Here is a 14,889-nt window from a genome sequence, read left to right on the forward strand (position 1 = left end):
CAAAAATTTATATCTGAACCGAATGTTTCCGAATTTCACAAATCCAAAGAACCTCTAGGAATATACATCCATGAAAGATTGAAAGGACCCCCACCATTTGAAAGTTCAACAACACAGTTAGCGGGTGTTTGGATGCCGTGCTTCTCAACTTAAAAGAGACATAAGCTGAGTTCTACTTCTTTGCTACCGTTTGGCAAATTATCAGAGGTGCTTAAATGTTGTAATAAAAGCCCAAGAAAAAAGCTAGGTTACCTGGCTTAAATACACACAAATAATAACGATCAGCCTTGCACATATGTACATCACCTAACAAGCAACGTTTTTCAATTGCACACCCTGTCAATTATCATCTTAAATACACACAAATAATTGTATCTAACAAAACCCCACGTTCTCTTCTAGCCCACCAATCAATCCCCCGTCTCCGACCAATTTCCGGCCGATTTCCGATGACCGGCGCCGGAGAAACACCAGCAGAGACGACCCATTTGCTCAAACCCAAGATACCCAAAGACACATACCACTTGGCTTACATAATTTATTTTACAATTGGCGTGGGCTATTTGTTGCCATGGAATGCTTTCATCACAGCCGTTGATTACTTTTCCTACTTGTATCCCAACACCTCTGTTGACCGTACATTTGCAATTGTGTATATGCTTGTGGGTTTGATCTGTTTGGTGTTTATTCTTGCTTATGCTCATAAGAGTACTAGTTTTGTGAGGATTAATGTGGGGTTTGTGATGTTTGTGGGGGCACTTGTGGTGGTGCCTTTGATGGATGTGGGGTATGTCAAGGGGAGGGTGGGGGTGTTTGAGGGGTTTTATGTTGCGGTGGGGGCGGTGGCGGTTTGTGGGATTGGGGATGCTTTGGTGCAGGGCTCGATTATTGGTGCGGCGGGGGAGATGCCTGAGAGGTATATGCAGGCTGTTGTGGCGGGCACTGGAGTTTCGGGTTAGTGGTTTTTTTGAATGTGTTGATCAAGAATGGTTTTTAGGTGTTAAATTATGATTAGAGGTTGATGCTTTGCAAATTTGGTGATCATGGGCATGTGTGTGTTTGTGTCTTTACTGTTTATAGATCGAGGATACTTAGTAGATAGTTTTAGCTGTTAAATTGGGGGTAAAGTCAGGTTTAGTAGTATTTGTGGTTATAGATCAGGATTGATTTTTAGCTGTTAAACTGTGACAAAGTTTGATGCTTTCCAAATTTGGTGATTGTGGAGGTCTGTCTATTGTCATAGATCAGGAATACTCATTCAATAGTTTTAGTTGTTAAATTGGGGTAAAGTTCTGGTTGGTAGTTTTTGTAAATTGTGTGTGTGTTTATTGGTCGGGAATGATTTTTTGCTTTAAATCGTGATAAATATTGATGATTTGCAAATTTGGGGATCTTGCATGTGTGTTTGCGTGTGTGTGTCTTTATCGATCAAGAATGCTTAGTCAATGGTTTTAGTTGTTAAACTGTGTGAAGCTCGGGATGATGGACATATTAATGTTTGTGTTTTTTCTATGTAGCACAAGAATCAGGCTAGTAATAGTGTTGTAAGAGTTTTGGTTGATAGATATTTGATGCTTTACTAGATTTGGTAATGATGGACATATATGTGTGCGTTTAGAGCATGAAATTGTGATAAGAATACCTTGACAAGACCTTTAGCCAAGTAAATTTGGTGCTTTACTAGAATTAGTGATAATGGACACATGTAGAGCTGGCCTGGCCTTAGAATACTTTAGTAAGAGTTATATGCTTGTAGGTTGTAGCTGATTAAATTGGATAAAGTTTGATGCTTGTCTTAATTTATTGGTAATGGACATATATATATGTGTTTGTATAAAAGAACTGGGCTGAGGATACTTTTAGCAGAGATTGAGCTTATAGAAATATGATGCTTTACTAGACTTGGTGATACTGGACTATGACTGTAGTGTAGGAGACATTTGTAATGTAGGATAGTACATGTTTGTTAGATTAAACTGATTCAGGACATTATTTCTCGTAACAATTAATGTGGAACGGATTTAGGGTTTATTACTAGTAGGGGTATATACAACACCAAAACAATCTAACTTAGTCTGATACGTATTGATTAGGCCATGAACGGTTTTACTAGTGTTTGAAGGCTGCACATATATATTACTACTGAAAACTCACCAGTAAATAGGAACTGGTAGATTCATATGTCATGATTGGCTGATTAGATTTTAAACACCCTATTCATGTTGCGCAGATTGGAATCTTTAGAAGCAATGTTAAAATTGTTTACATATCTCTCTAGATCTGTCCTTGCTTCGTATGGTTGACTGATATGTAAGCTTATTTAAGGTGTTATTTAGAGTAAAATACTTGACTGGTGTCTGGAAAAAAAAGCGCGCCTTGTATATTAAATTTCAGCCTTTTTAAAAGTCGATCAATAAATAGAAGTGAAATGCCTTATCCATTACGCCATGGTGCTTTTGCTTAGAGGTTACACTTCCAAATTTTACTATGAAAGATGCTATAAAAAAATTAGAATTTTAAATAAATAATTAATATGTATACATTTCTTTGTTTAGTGTAGCATACATATTGATGTGAGCAAGAGACTAAGTACTCATAGTTACGGCAAACCTTTGGTACAATAGAATTTCATAGGTAGCGTATCCTCCCACGAGCCACAAACCAGCCAGATTGGAGCTTAAGCCTGTGCTGCAGATCTGTATTATCATGTTATTTCTCCATATTATAGTAGATTTCATGTGATTAACTCACTCATCCCTTAAGGTTAATAATATGAAAAGTTGATTTGTTTTTATCAAGTCATAGATATCCTATTATATTTTAAATATATATAACTTTTTACTGTTATATTTGTTAATATTGTTTGCTTCTTCCCGTGAAGTGTTCAAGTCGCTTAGAGAAAGAACATTTGATGTGTGTTATTGATAAGACCTTATCGTGCATTTTGTCCTTGGAGTGCAGGTGTTCTGGTTTCTCTTCTTAGATTATTGACCAAAGCGATCTATCCCCAAGATGCCCATGGTCTGAGGAAAAGTGCAAACCTGTATTTTCTGGTCAGCATTGCCGTGATGATAATCTGCATTGTCGCATACAACGTCGTCCATAAACTTCCAGTGATCAAATACTATAATGATCTCAAACTACAAGCTGTAGATGAAGAGAAAGAAGACAAACGTGCTTCAACTAGTGTATTGTGGGGATCGCCGTTGTGGGACATTGTTGGTACAGTGAAGTGGTATGGATATGGAATTCTTGCCATTTATGTCATGACTTTGTGTATTTTTCCTGGATACATTACAGAGGATGTGCATTCCTATATCCTCAACGACTGGTACCCAATCCTCCTCATTACAGGCTACAACGTGTTTGATCTAGTTGGCAAGTCCTTGACTGCAATTTATATGCTTGAAAATGCTAAAGTGGCAATAGGTGCCTCCTTTGCTAGGCTTGTGTTTTTGCCCCTCTTCTATGTTTGCTTGCACGGACCTCAATTCTTCCGAACAGAGATTCCGGTGACAGTGCTTACATGTCTATTAGGCCTTACAAATGGGTACTTGACTAGTGTACTAATGATCTTGGGTACCAAAACTGTCCTGGTACAACACGCTGAAACTGCAGGAATAGTGCTTGTGATTTTCTTGGTCACTGGTTTGTTCATTGGTTCGGCCGTATCTTGGTTTTGGGTCATATGAACTCTTTTAAGGTGGCAAAAATTTCAGGTGGCCATTTCTGACGCAAACTACTGCTATTTCAACTGTAAAGCATTTATCAACAGAACCAATTTTAGGTCTCTGTAAACATTCTGAAATGTTTTAGTTTATATTCATGCATTGTAAACCATATATATGGTCATGCCATATGTTAAAACGTTGTGTATTGTGCAATGTACAGGAATGACACTTTTGATCTTAGTAGCATCCTCTGTGTGTACCTCCATTTTGTGTTTTCTGTAAGTAGAGCGTAAACGTGCTCTCGTTTTACTCTTGCTACATCTTTTCTGCAGCTGCTCGATCTTGCCTGTATTTTAACTCGATGTGCATTAAAGCAGGATTGTTCATCCCCTTACAAGATCAGACTTGAAGCATTGTTAATCCAGGGCTCAGAATCTCTTTCGGCTGCCATTCCAAGTGTTCAGAAGACTCTGGCATACTTCTCCACAACTCTACAAATCCTTTCTTAATGCATAAGACAAAGGAACCTGCCTGGGCATCTTGGACTTGTTCTGCACATTGTCAACATGCTTAAATAATTTGTGCATTGTCAGAATATCGCATGTGAAGACATCAAATGCTGACGAGTGATAGTTGACAAAAAAACCTTACCTGACGAGTGATTGTTGACAAAGAAACTAGCTAGCCTGATTGTTGACAAGAAAACCTAACCTGCTTCATACGAAAGAGTTCGGTTTCCGTATGCAGAGAAGAGCCTGAAGTAGTTATATCAGATGGTATAAATCCCGCCAGAGACGATGGCCCGGGATCCATATATTTTGATGCAGATCAGCAGATGCCTGTCCGGAGTTTAGCAATGGCTTTTTCCGATGGTCTCAGAGAAGAACTCTGGACTTTTTTGCAGATATAAGGTTCTTTTAACACCTCTAGCACTAAGAGCCCCTTTGTGTGTGGCTTTAAGTCGGGGCTTGAAGTTGTTTCTGACTTTAAACAAGTCAGATATAAGCCAGAAACTGACTTAAAATCAGAAATTAGTTTGAGGTACTTTTGTGAGTAACTTGTTTTTTTGCCACTTTTTTTCATGAAAGTTACCTATAAGTCATAAGTCATAGGTTACCCATAAATCATTTTAATTTTATTATTATATATTTAATAACTCATAAGTCATTAATAAGTTAGAATTATCCTTAGAGACATTTAAGTTTCCCGCTTATCACATTGAGTCATATTAAGTCACAAGGCACAATTTTAAACTCAGTCAAACAGCTCTAAGTTTAGTGGTCTACTGTTTATATAGGGTTGGTAAAGGCTGAAACTCACTCGATTTGACTCTGAATATCGGTGAGATTCAGAAAAACAGAACTAATATACCATAAGACAATAACAGATGAAAACCATAGGGCATCTTTTATTCTGGAATCACATTACAGAAGAAAGTAACTGCACTTCTACTCGATGAACATCAAGCAAAAGTGCAAAACATAAAGAACGGAATCTGAAATGTGGAACTTAAAACTGTGTCATCTAATAATGAAGAGCAATGACCCTGTATTCAGCAATAGTAACCTGCGAAGTTATGTTAAACACAGCTGTGTTCGTGGTTATGAGTCCTCTGGCAAGCCGAAAGTACCCTGATCCCCCAAGAATAGGAAGCTCCCGATACTTACTAAGCAATGGATTTCTCGCGTTAATGCTGAGCGTGCTTCCATTGTACTTGCCAGTGGTAAACACGAAATTGAGGCTCATTATTATAGTAGGCTCTCTCAAGTCTGAAGAGACACTCAGCCCCTGTGCTCGGCCTACAATTGGAGAATCAGGCTCAGGCCCTTCTCTCAAAATGTCGTCGATCACAGAGACTTGCCCGTATAACGTAGGCGATGTGGAGGAGATATTGGACTCGGCCACCAGGAAGGCTGTCTGATTAGCACTCCCTGGTGCAGCTGCTTCATGCAGGAAGAAATGCAGCTTGGTCATCTTTTCTTTCTTTTGGCCTAGTTTGTTGAACCATTTTTCGACTGCTTCGGGACGTTGATCGATGATGCTTTCGACCGCGGAAATCGATAAGATTATTGCAAATAGAGCAAGAGTTGTCATGGAAATTTTTCCCATTTGTATGAGTTGAGTTCTATGTGAGCTTAAGTTGAGTTCTGTTTATCTGAGTTTAGTTGAAGTGTTGAGCTATCTATTTATACACTTGAGGTCTTGGAACCATACATGTCTTTTTGTATGAATATTTCTTTTGTTTGTGCTAATTCTGCACACTTGCTTATATTAAATCAAATAATATGGACATTTTGGTCTAGTCGTTCATGATCCGGGCAGGCTTAGACTTTAGAGCGAGTAAATAATTAGTTGGACGAATTCTTCCGTACCACACAAGGGCATACTCCCTCCCCTCAGCGTATCTTGGAGTATGAAAGCTTGCACTGTAATGTTGCTATAAAACATAGAGTAGTTTAATACTCCCTCCACCCTCACACCCTCTCATTTGTTTACGGAGGACAAGACTCGGCACGCATTCTAATACTCTCACGTATCTTGATAAATTATATAAAAAGAATTTCTTCTGAATAAAAATTTGAAATTTATATTTTTATACAAAAAGGAAAAAAATTAAAAATAAATTATAGGACTATGTTTTATATACGCGTTAAAATGCGTGTCGGACAGTGCAAAAGAACTGTAAAGAAATGAGATGGACAAAAAGAGTGAATTATTTTGAATTTTTTATTTTGAATAAATATTTGTCATCTAAATTTTTATAAAAAGAGATAACTTTCAGAAAAAAGTTATGAAACTATATTTTGCATGTGTCTTAAAATACGTGTGGAGCATAGAAAAAAAGTGCATTTATAATTTTTCTCCTCATTTATAAATAATAAATAAGCATGACGTAAATCTAACAACTTTTTTCTCAATAAATAACATAGTCTGAGAAAGAAAGAACGCCATAAATAGTCAACGAATTCGCCGGGTTAATCATTCTGACCATTGTTTAATGCAAGAGTTTACTTGTAACTACGCACTAAACTAATTAATCACAATTCGGGGCGTTACGGTCTTACCATGCATAATGTGATATTTTAATATTTTATCAGAATTGTTGTTATATGTCAATTGCCGACAAAAGAATAAGAGAAAGAAATTACAATATTTGAATAAGTTTAGTTTTCATTATTAGGTGCTCAACGCCACGTCATACTTCCAGAATTGTCGGTTTTACTTCGGGTTTTAGATAACACATTAAATTGACGGTTTCACATAATATACTTCTTCCGTCCCACCAATTTCTTTACATTTTTTTTTTTGGTGTTCCGACTCCCGCTCAATTCTTTACATTTCAAAATTTACCAAAAATAATCAATGATCCCACCACTTCTCCATTTTTCTTTTCTTTTCACTAGGGGTGTAAATGAGCCGAGCCGAGCCGAACTCTAGAGTGCTCGTGTATCGTTTGTTAAAAAATTAGCGAACTCGAACTCGAACTTGGATCGAGCCAAAAATATTGTTTGAGGATCGACTCATTAAGGAATAACTCTGTTCACGAACGGCTCGCGAACCGCTCACGAACATGTCTCACGAGCTTTTGCTCACGAACCGCTCATTAGGGGTGAACACGGGTTGGGTCGGTCGGGTTAGAGCCGATAAAACGACCCAACCCAATTAGTTCGGTTTTTAAAAATCCAACCCGTTAATCCAAAAATATATGTCTAACCCAACCCTACCCGTTTTATATTGGGTTGGGTTGGTTCGGGTCGGTTTGATCGGTTTGGAATTTTTATATTATGATGTCAAAAAAATTAAGGACTGGACTTGTGAAAAGTAATAAACAATTAATTGTTTTGTTTGTGACATGATAATATAAAAATTTATATTTTTATAAATACAAATAAAAATAGATACTTCTTTTGTTTCATTATGCACATATAATGGGCATAATGAGTCAGGAAACCAAAGTAATAAAATATTTATATATTATGAATTATATGGATGCATTTAATAACATAGCTAACAGGTTACTAAAAAAAGCTAGCACGAATTAGACAAATATTACTTAGCAAAACAAATTAAAATATTAAAATACAATCAAATGAGAGTGCACCAAAGAATTTGCATGCACTGTATTGTAACATCACTAGATTCAAACATAAATATGATGCGAGGAAAACTAATTTATTTGTTTTGTATATAAACGGGTTGGGTTGGGTTGGTTAAGGGTTATAATATGTTAAACCCTAACCCAACCCAATTTATTCGGGTTTTTTGAAAATGAACCCGTTTAACTATCGGTTTTGGACGGTTCGGTTTAATCGGTTCGAAAGAGGGTTGGTTTGGGTTGGGTTTCGCGGGTTGGGTCGGTTATGTTCACCCCTACCGCTCATTAACTCACGCTCACGAACATGTCTCACGAATTTTTACTCACCAACTGCTCATTAATTTTGTTCACGAGCTTGTTTAATAAACTTTGCTAACGAGCTAGCTTATGCTCATAAATTTATTTACGAGCTTGTTTGTTATTTAAATTAATTGAAAAATAAATTAAAATTATAACAATATTTTAATTATGCTCGAGAGAATCCTAAGTTCATAATAAATCATCCATTAATAAAACTTCCACATCCACGAGCCAAGTACACGAACCATGCTCATGTGCCAAGTTCACGAACTCATGATTCGAACTTGTTCGCGAACTATCGAGTCGAACTCTACTGTGCTCAAGTTCAGCTCGTTTACAAAACGAACCTTAAAATTATGCTCAAGATAGACTCGTTTATGAATCGAACCAAGCTCGAACCGAGCTTTTTTCGGACCGAACACCGAGCGGTTATCGAGCGTATCAACTCATTTACAGCCCTACTTTTCACACTATTTTTACTCTACTATCTTCTTTTTACATATTAAAAATCAACAGATCCCACCACTTCACCCACTTTTCTTTCTGTTTTTCACTACTTTATACATATTTCTTAACTTGAGTGCCCAATCCATTCGATAAGAAATGGGAGGGAGCATGTATTTGCCAGTTTTGCTATTATTTCGTCCTCCTCCTCTAGCCATTCTAATATTTGTTTTGTAATTATCTAATTTTCTTGTATAATTGAGTTTATAGGTCTTATAAATAAATTCTTGTATAATTGGATTTGAATGGTAACCCTATAAATCCGGTTAATGTTTCTTTGTGATTTACTCGTGTAATCATGTGATTTACTCGTGTATTTTGACTAGGGAATAGAATTAATTAATTATAATAAGTATTTTTGAATTATTTAGTTGTATTTTAATTAAACACGTGGTAATTCTCTAATTACAAACATTTTTTTAACTTAAAACTTATAATTAATTTCAATCATCTAATATTTCTTCAAACCGGAGATCCACATATAAATAATGTTGGGTTCCGTCCCGAATTCCTAATTAAGTCAAGAATCCTAATTTGAGAAGGTATCTTATTTATGATAATTGAGGTAATCCGATTCTTGGTAGAATAGTAATTGTGGAAGGATTTCTATCCAAGATAGGAAAAGATGGTAATTATCATAAATAGGAATTTGAAGTAAATTAGGATTAGAATATTTGTGGTGCCTATAAATATAGTTATTTGTAGGAGTTTTATTGTATTGCAAAAGTTAGAGAGTTGTGTGAGAGATACACAAGAGAGAACTTTTGTGATCAAGTTGAGGGGTTTGTATACAAGAGTGTTGAGTGAGGGAGCGACTCCAATCTTGTAATACATTCATATTTAGTGGATTGGTGGTTTTACCCTCCCTTGAGGGGTTTCCACGTTAATTGTTGTGTTCTTTGCTTTCGTGTTTGTTATTGTGCATAATTAACGTCATTCTATAGTGGATGTGATCCTAACAAATAATTATTTAAAATTTAAACTAATATTTCGATTCTAACGTGGTGCATGCATGCATTATTTTGCTAGACTTTCATTCCGTGTTGTCGGTGTTCGTGTGGAAAGGCTTAAAGCTAAGTCTAATGTGCTCTGTTATACCGGCTTTTGTCGTGTCCTTGCGCATACACTAACAATTACAGTTTAATTATGTGATAGATTTTTATTCGCTCTAATCTTATTAATAATGATGATCGTATTATTTACACAAAAAAATTTATCAATCAAAATCTTTTAAAATGAAAACCACAGGACATCTTTTACTCTGGAATCACATTACAGAAGAAAGTAACTGCACTTCTACTCGATGAACATCAAGCGAAACATAAAGGACAGAATCTGACATATGATTACTTTTAAGGACCGAATACTTTTAATTAAGTTTCATGACCACGGAAATCGATATGATTATTGCTAATAGAGCAAGAGTTGTCATGGAAATTTTCCCCATGCGTATGAGTTGGAGTTCTATGGAGGTTAAGTTGAGTACTTCTGTTTTTCTGACACTAAGAGGCCGTTTGAGTGAGTTTAAAATAAGTGTTTATTGCTTAAAATAAAAAAGTGGAGTAGAAGTTAGAAACAAATTAAAATTTATAAATGTATAAAGTGTTTGAGAAATAAGTGGAAATCCGAAAACAAAAACTAATATATTTCTTGATTTTATACACAAACGATACGAATAAGTGCTTGCAACTTATAAACTTAGAAGTCTGAGCTTGTCACAAACAAACACCCACTAAGTTGAACTATCTATATATACACTTGAGGTTTTTGAGGTTATGCATGTCTTTTTGTATGAATCTTTCTTTTGTTTGTGCCAAGTCTGCACACTTGCCTATATTAAATCAAATAATATGGACATTTGGTCTAGTCGTTCATGATCCGCTTAGACTTTAAGGGGAGTAAATAATTGGTTGGACGAATTCTTCCGTACCACATAATTAAGGACATATATACTATTCGAACAGATGCTAGTTTACGAAGATGCTAATAGTTGACGGCCTCTTTTTTTCTTATGTACTTCTATGGAGATATATATTAATAATATAAGATGAAATTTTTGATTGAAAAAGATTTTTGATTTTTATTTTTGATTGAAACAAATAAAAATTCATCACATAGCTGAAAAATGATTGTCAGTGATATGTGCATAGCAACACATTAGAAAATTAAAAATTATTTTATATTATCATTTACTCCTTATTTATGAATACTAAATGCAAGCCTGACCTTAGTCCAACATTTTTTTCTAATAAATACTTAAAGGGATTTTCTATGGTGTGCCCAAAGGCACACAATAGTCCCTAACTCCAATAAAAATAGCTCCTTTTGATTGGTGGATGAATAATAAATGAGAATGACCCCCTGCATTCACATCAACTCCACCAATCAAAATAGGCCATTTTTATAGAATTTAGTGATTATTGTGTGCTCTTGAGCACACATTAGAAAGACGGATACTTAAATACTCTGAGAAGAAAGTTTAACACCATAAATAGTCAACGGATATGCCGGTTAATCATTCTCACAATTGTTTAATGCAAGAGTTTACTTTTGACTACGTACCAAACGAGCACGGTTGGATAACTCAACGATGAAGAGCTTATCTTCTGTCCCAGATTCTGAGTTCGATCCTGGCTCATCTTAAGAGTTTCGTAGAACAGATACTCATCTGTAAGGCTATAAATTTTATTTGTCAAAAAACTACGTACCAAACTAATTAATGACAATACGGTGTGTACGATCTTACCTGCCATAATGTGATATATTTGTAAGGTTATAAATCATATTTGTCAAAAAACTACGTACCAAACTAATTGATGACAATGCGGTGCGTACGGTCTTACCTGCCATAATATGATATATTTGGATATTTTATCAGAATTGTTATATTGAATTCGCGACAAAAGGATAAGAAAAAGAAATTATAATATTTGAATAAGTTTAGTTTTCTTCATTAAGTGTTCACTGGACGTCAATACTTCCAGAATTGTTGGTTTTACTTCCGGTTTTAGATGACAAATTAAGCTGACGGTTTCAGAGAATATGTATTTTTTTTATTTTTTATTTTTGAAAAAACCTGACTGACGGTCTAATATTTGTTTTTTATTTATCTAATTTCTTGTATAATTGAGTTTGTAGGTCTTATAACAATTTCTTGTATAATTGGATTTGACTGGTAACCCTGTAAATCCCGTTAATGTTTGCTGGTGATTTTCTCGTGTAATCATGTTATATTATTATTTAAATAATTACATCGATATTTGCATAACAGGCATTTTGACTAGCGAATCAATTTAACTAATTATAATAATTATTTTTGAATTATCTAGTTGTACTTTAAATCAACACGTTATATTTCTCTAATTAGAAATCATTATTCTAAAATCAAGACTTCTTATTTAATTCAATCATCTAAATTTTTCTAAAACTTCTCATTTTCAAACACGGGATCCCCATATATATAATATCGGTTTGTTGTGTGCCCATGGGCACATGCTAAGCACCAAATTTCATAATTTTGGTGGATTTTTATTGGTGTGGTTGGTGAATTTGCAGGGGGTCCACAATTATAAAGAGGTGGGAGCCAATCAAAATCCCCTAAACTTATAGAATTTGGTGCTTGGTGTGTACCCATGGGCACATACTAGGAAAACCGATATAATATTTAAGTTTTTACACTTATATTTTGATTCGAACGTGGTGCATGCCTTATTTTTGCTGGACTCTCATTCCGTGGTGTCGGTGTTTGTGTGGAAAGGCTTCACGCTAAGTCTAATTAATGTCTTTCTCCTTTGCCGCCGTGCCTTGGTGAAATTGGTTTCTTGTGCATGTCGAGTTCTTGGCAGTAGTTCATAGTTTGAGTACTTCGATCCTTATATTCTCGTAATTTTGTTTGGATCAAATTATTCTGACACCGAATATTTTTGAGTTTCATGAGCTGAACTATAAACATTCGAAATACAGACCAAGTTCCCTGTCCTCGATATTCATTGATGAGTTATATGGGCTTTTGTTGTCCTACACACACTGACCGTTACTCCTTCGGTCCCGGCAGGTTTACTGTTTGCACATTTTTATAAAATATAGTTCAATAATTTTATTTTAATTTATTTTTTTCAATGTCAAATTTTTTTTCATAATTTTTAAAAAAAAGATATTATAAAATTATACTTTATAGAGATCTCAAAATGCGTGTCAAAAAGTTGCGAAAAGGATTTAGTGGAACGGAATGAGTACTTTTTAATCATGTGGTTGCAAAAGAATCCGCAAATGAAATATATTAAATTATGAAAAATAAATATTAAACTTTGCATGGCTGTAAGACTAGTTCTTGATCAGTTGATCCTGTCTTCTGATCTTTGGATGTTTGGCAATCAATTAACTTCCCGTTTTTCATTAGTTTATTACTTGTGCACATAAATTAAAAAAAAAACAAAGGAGAATTAGACGGAAAAAATGAAAACTGTATATTCATGAGCAGTTCTTAACATGCTGAGAGTATAAACTGTATATAAAATATTGGTTTTAAATGATATAGCACTAGATTGTGATGTTTTATGAGGATTATTAGCGATGAGTCTCATTAACCTTTTAAGCGATGAATTCTAGTATTGTTCTGAGATTTTATTAGCTCTTAAATATTTTTCAAACAGATTTGATGGACATGAATCTACTTATCTTATTTATAAAATATCAATTATTTATTCTTGAAAAGTATGTAATGATGCACTTTTTATGAAAATAAGTACTACTTTCTGTCAAACAAAAAAGGTTAAACTCTTCCTAGATTTTATTTATAAAACTTTGTATATAAATATAAATCTTTTTCTAAAGTAATATTAAATGAAAGAAAATGTTATAAAAAATCCAAAAATAAATAAAATGGAAGAAAGCACCACTGTAGGCGTCATATGTTAGATTTAAGATGCAATGTTGAATTCCCCAGCCTCGTTTGTGTATTTCTGAGCAAGTTTGCAACTTATTATTTGAACAAAAATTAATAATTATTTTTATAAAATTTAATTTATAAGACTCATTTCTCTTCTAAAATAATTTTAAACACTTTTGTGACTCGTTTAACAACAAATATGATAATTTCTTACCATATAAAGTCTATCTATCTTTCGTCAATTCTGACTTTTTGTCAATTCTAACTTTGAATAAAAAACATCAAATCATAATTTAGTCGAGTATGGTTGATAAATTTGAAAAAGTAGATAGTGAGTAGTGGCTGGATGAGAGTTTTATATTATAAAAATTTATTATTTTGAGAAAGGTTTGAAATGTATAAAATTGAATGGGACATCCAAAAAGGAAAGTGTATAGAAATCAGACGGACGGAGAGACAGAGGGAGTAACATATAATCATTAAGCTAATGGTTCTTAGAGCATCTCCGACAGATTAGCTATTTGATGTCCTAAGCTAAAATTTTGAGTAATATGGACAAAAATTCACTCGAGCAGAGTCCATACTCGTTCCCTAAATTTTAGGATCCATTTTTCATTTCTTATAAATGGGTAATCCCTAACCCATTCCTCATTTGTTTTATAATGATTAAATATTCAGCTCTCACTTTTTAGACATTCTTTCCCATATTTTTCTTATCATCTTTTTGTTAAAGGAATTTGAATTAAATGCTATAATAATAACAAGGATCACAAATTGAGATTATTGTTGGAGTTGTCAATCAATATAGGATCTCTATTTTTTAAAATTTGAATTATTTATCATATATTTAAGGAATCTACTTAGGACACCGCTCAAAAATTTATTTATCATATATTTAGGAATCTACTTAGGACACCGCTCGAGATGCTCTTAGGCTTCTGTGGTAATGGTTCCATGTGAAACATGACTCGAGTAAGTACATACACTCATAGAAATCGGAAACTGGAGCTAATATATTGATTAATCAGATTCTTTTTAAATAAATTGTAAATTTTAATCTGATCAAAATATAATCAATTAAACAACAAACTATTTGTAAATTACACAGTAATTAACAAAAAAATCTCAACAAATCAAGATTTTACAACAATAAAATAGACAAGCAACGAAGCAAGAGATGGTGATTGCCTGATTGGTGAGAGTATGAAAGATGCGTCTAGATCAAGTGAGACTCGTCCGGTCATCCCGTGCGTGTGCGTCAGGATGATGTGTTGTCATTATTACCAACATACCCCTCCCAAGTCCCAACCTTATTTCAATTACCGATATTACCCCTTCCGACTGTTTTTTATACGATTTTTTTTACTTTAATAATCTGATCAACTAATATTGACTAAGAACAATATAAATTATTCTCTTACAATTTTGTA

At 34.3% G+C, this 14,889-nt stretch overlaps 2 protein-coding genes across 2 annotated transcripts; one reads left to right on the forward strand and one right to left on the reverse strand.

Annotated features, from left to right (window-relative positions):
* Nucleotides 1-211: 211 nt before the first annotated feature.
* On the forward strand, nucleotides 212-3,917 carry LOC108200227 (equilibrative nucleotide transporter 1). The gene is made up of 2 exons (XM_017368293.2): nucleotides 212-954; nucleotides 2,962-3,917. The coding sequence occupies exons 1-2, from the start codon at nucleotides 450-452 to the stop codon at nucleotides 3,690-3,692; spliced, it is 1,236 nt and encodes a 411-aa protein (XP_017223782.1). The 5' UTR covers nucleotides 212-449; the 3' UTR covers nucleotides 3,693-3,917.
* A 1,278-nt stretch (nucleotides 3,918-5,195) lies between these two features.
* On the reverse strand, nucleotides 5,196-5,780 carry LOC108202085 (dirigent protein 21). The gene has a single exon (XM_017370461.2). It carries the CDS (start codon nucleotides 5,778-5,780, stop codon nucleotides 5,196-5,198), a length of 585 nt encoding a protein of 194 aa, XP_017225950.1.
* Nucleotides 5,781-14,889: the final 9,109 nt, after the last annotated feature.

The sequence above is a fragment of the Daucus carota genome, chromosome 9 (genome assembly GCF_001625215.2).
Source record: "Daucus carota subsp. sativus chromosome 9, DH1 v3.0, whole genome shotgun sequence".
In the NCBI taxonomy this organism is placed as follows: domain Eukaryota; kingdom Viridiplantae; phylum Streptophyta; class Magnoliopsida; order Apiales; family Apiaceae; genus Daucus; species Daucus carota.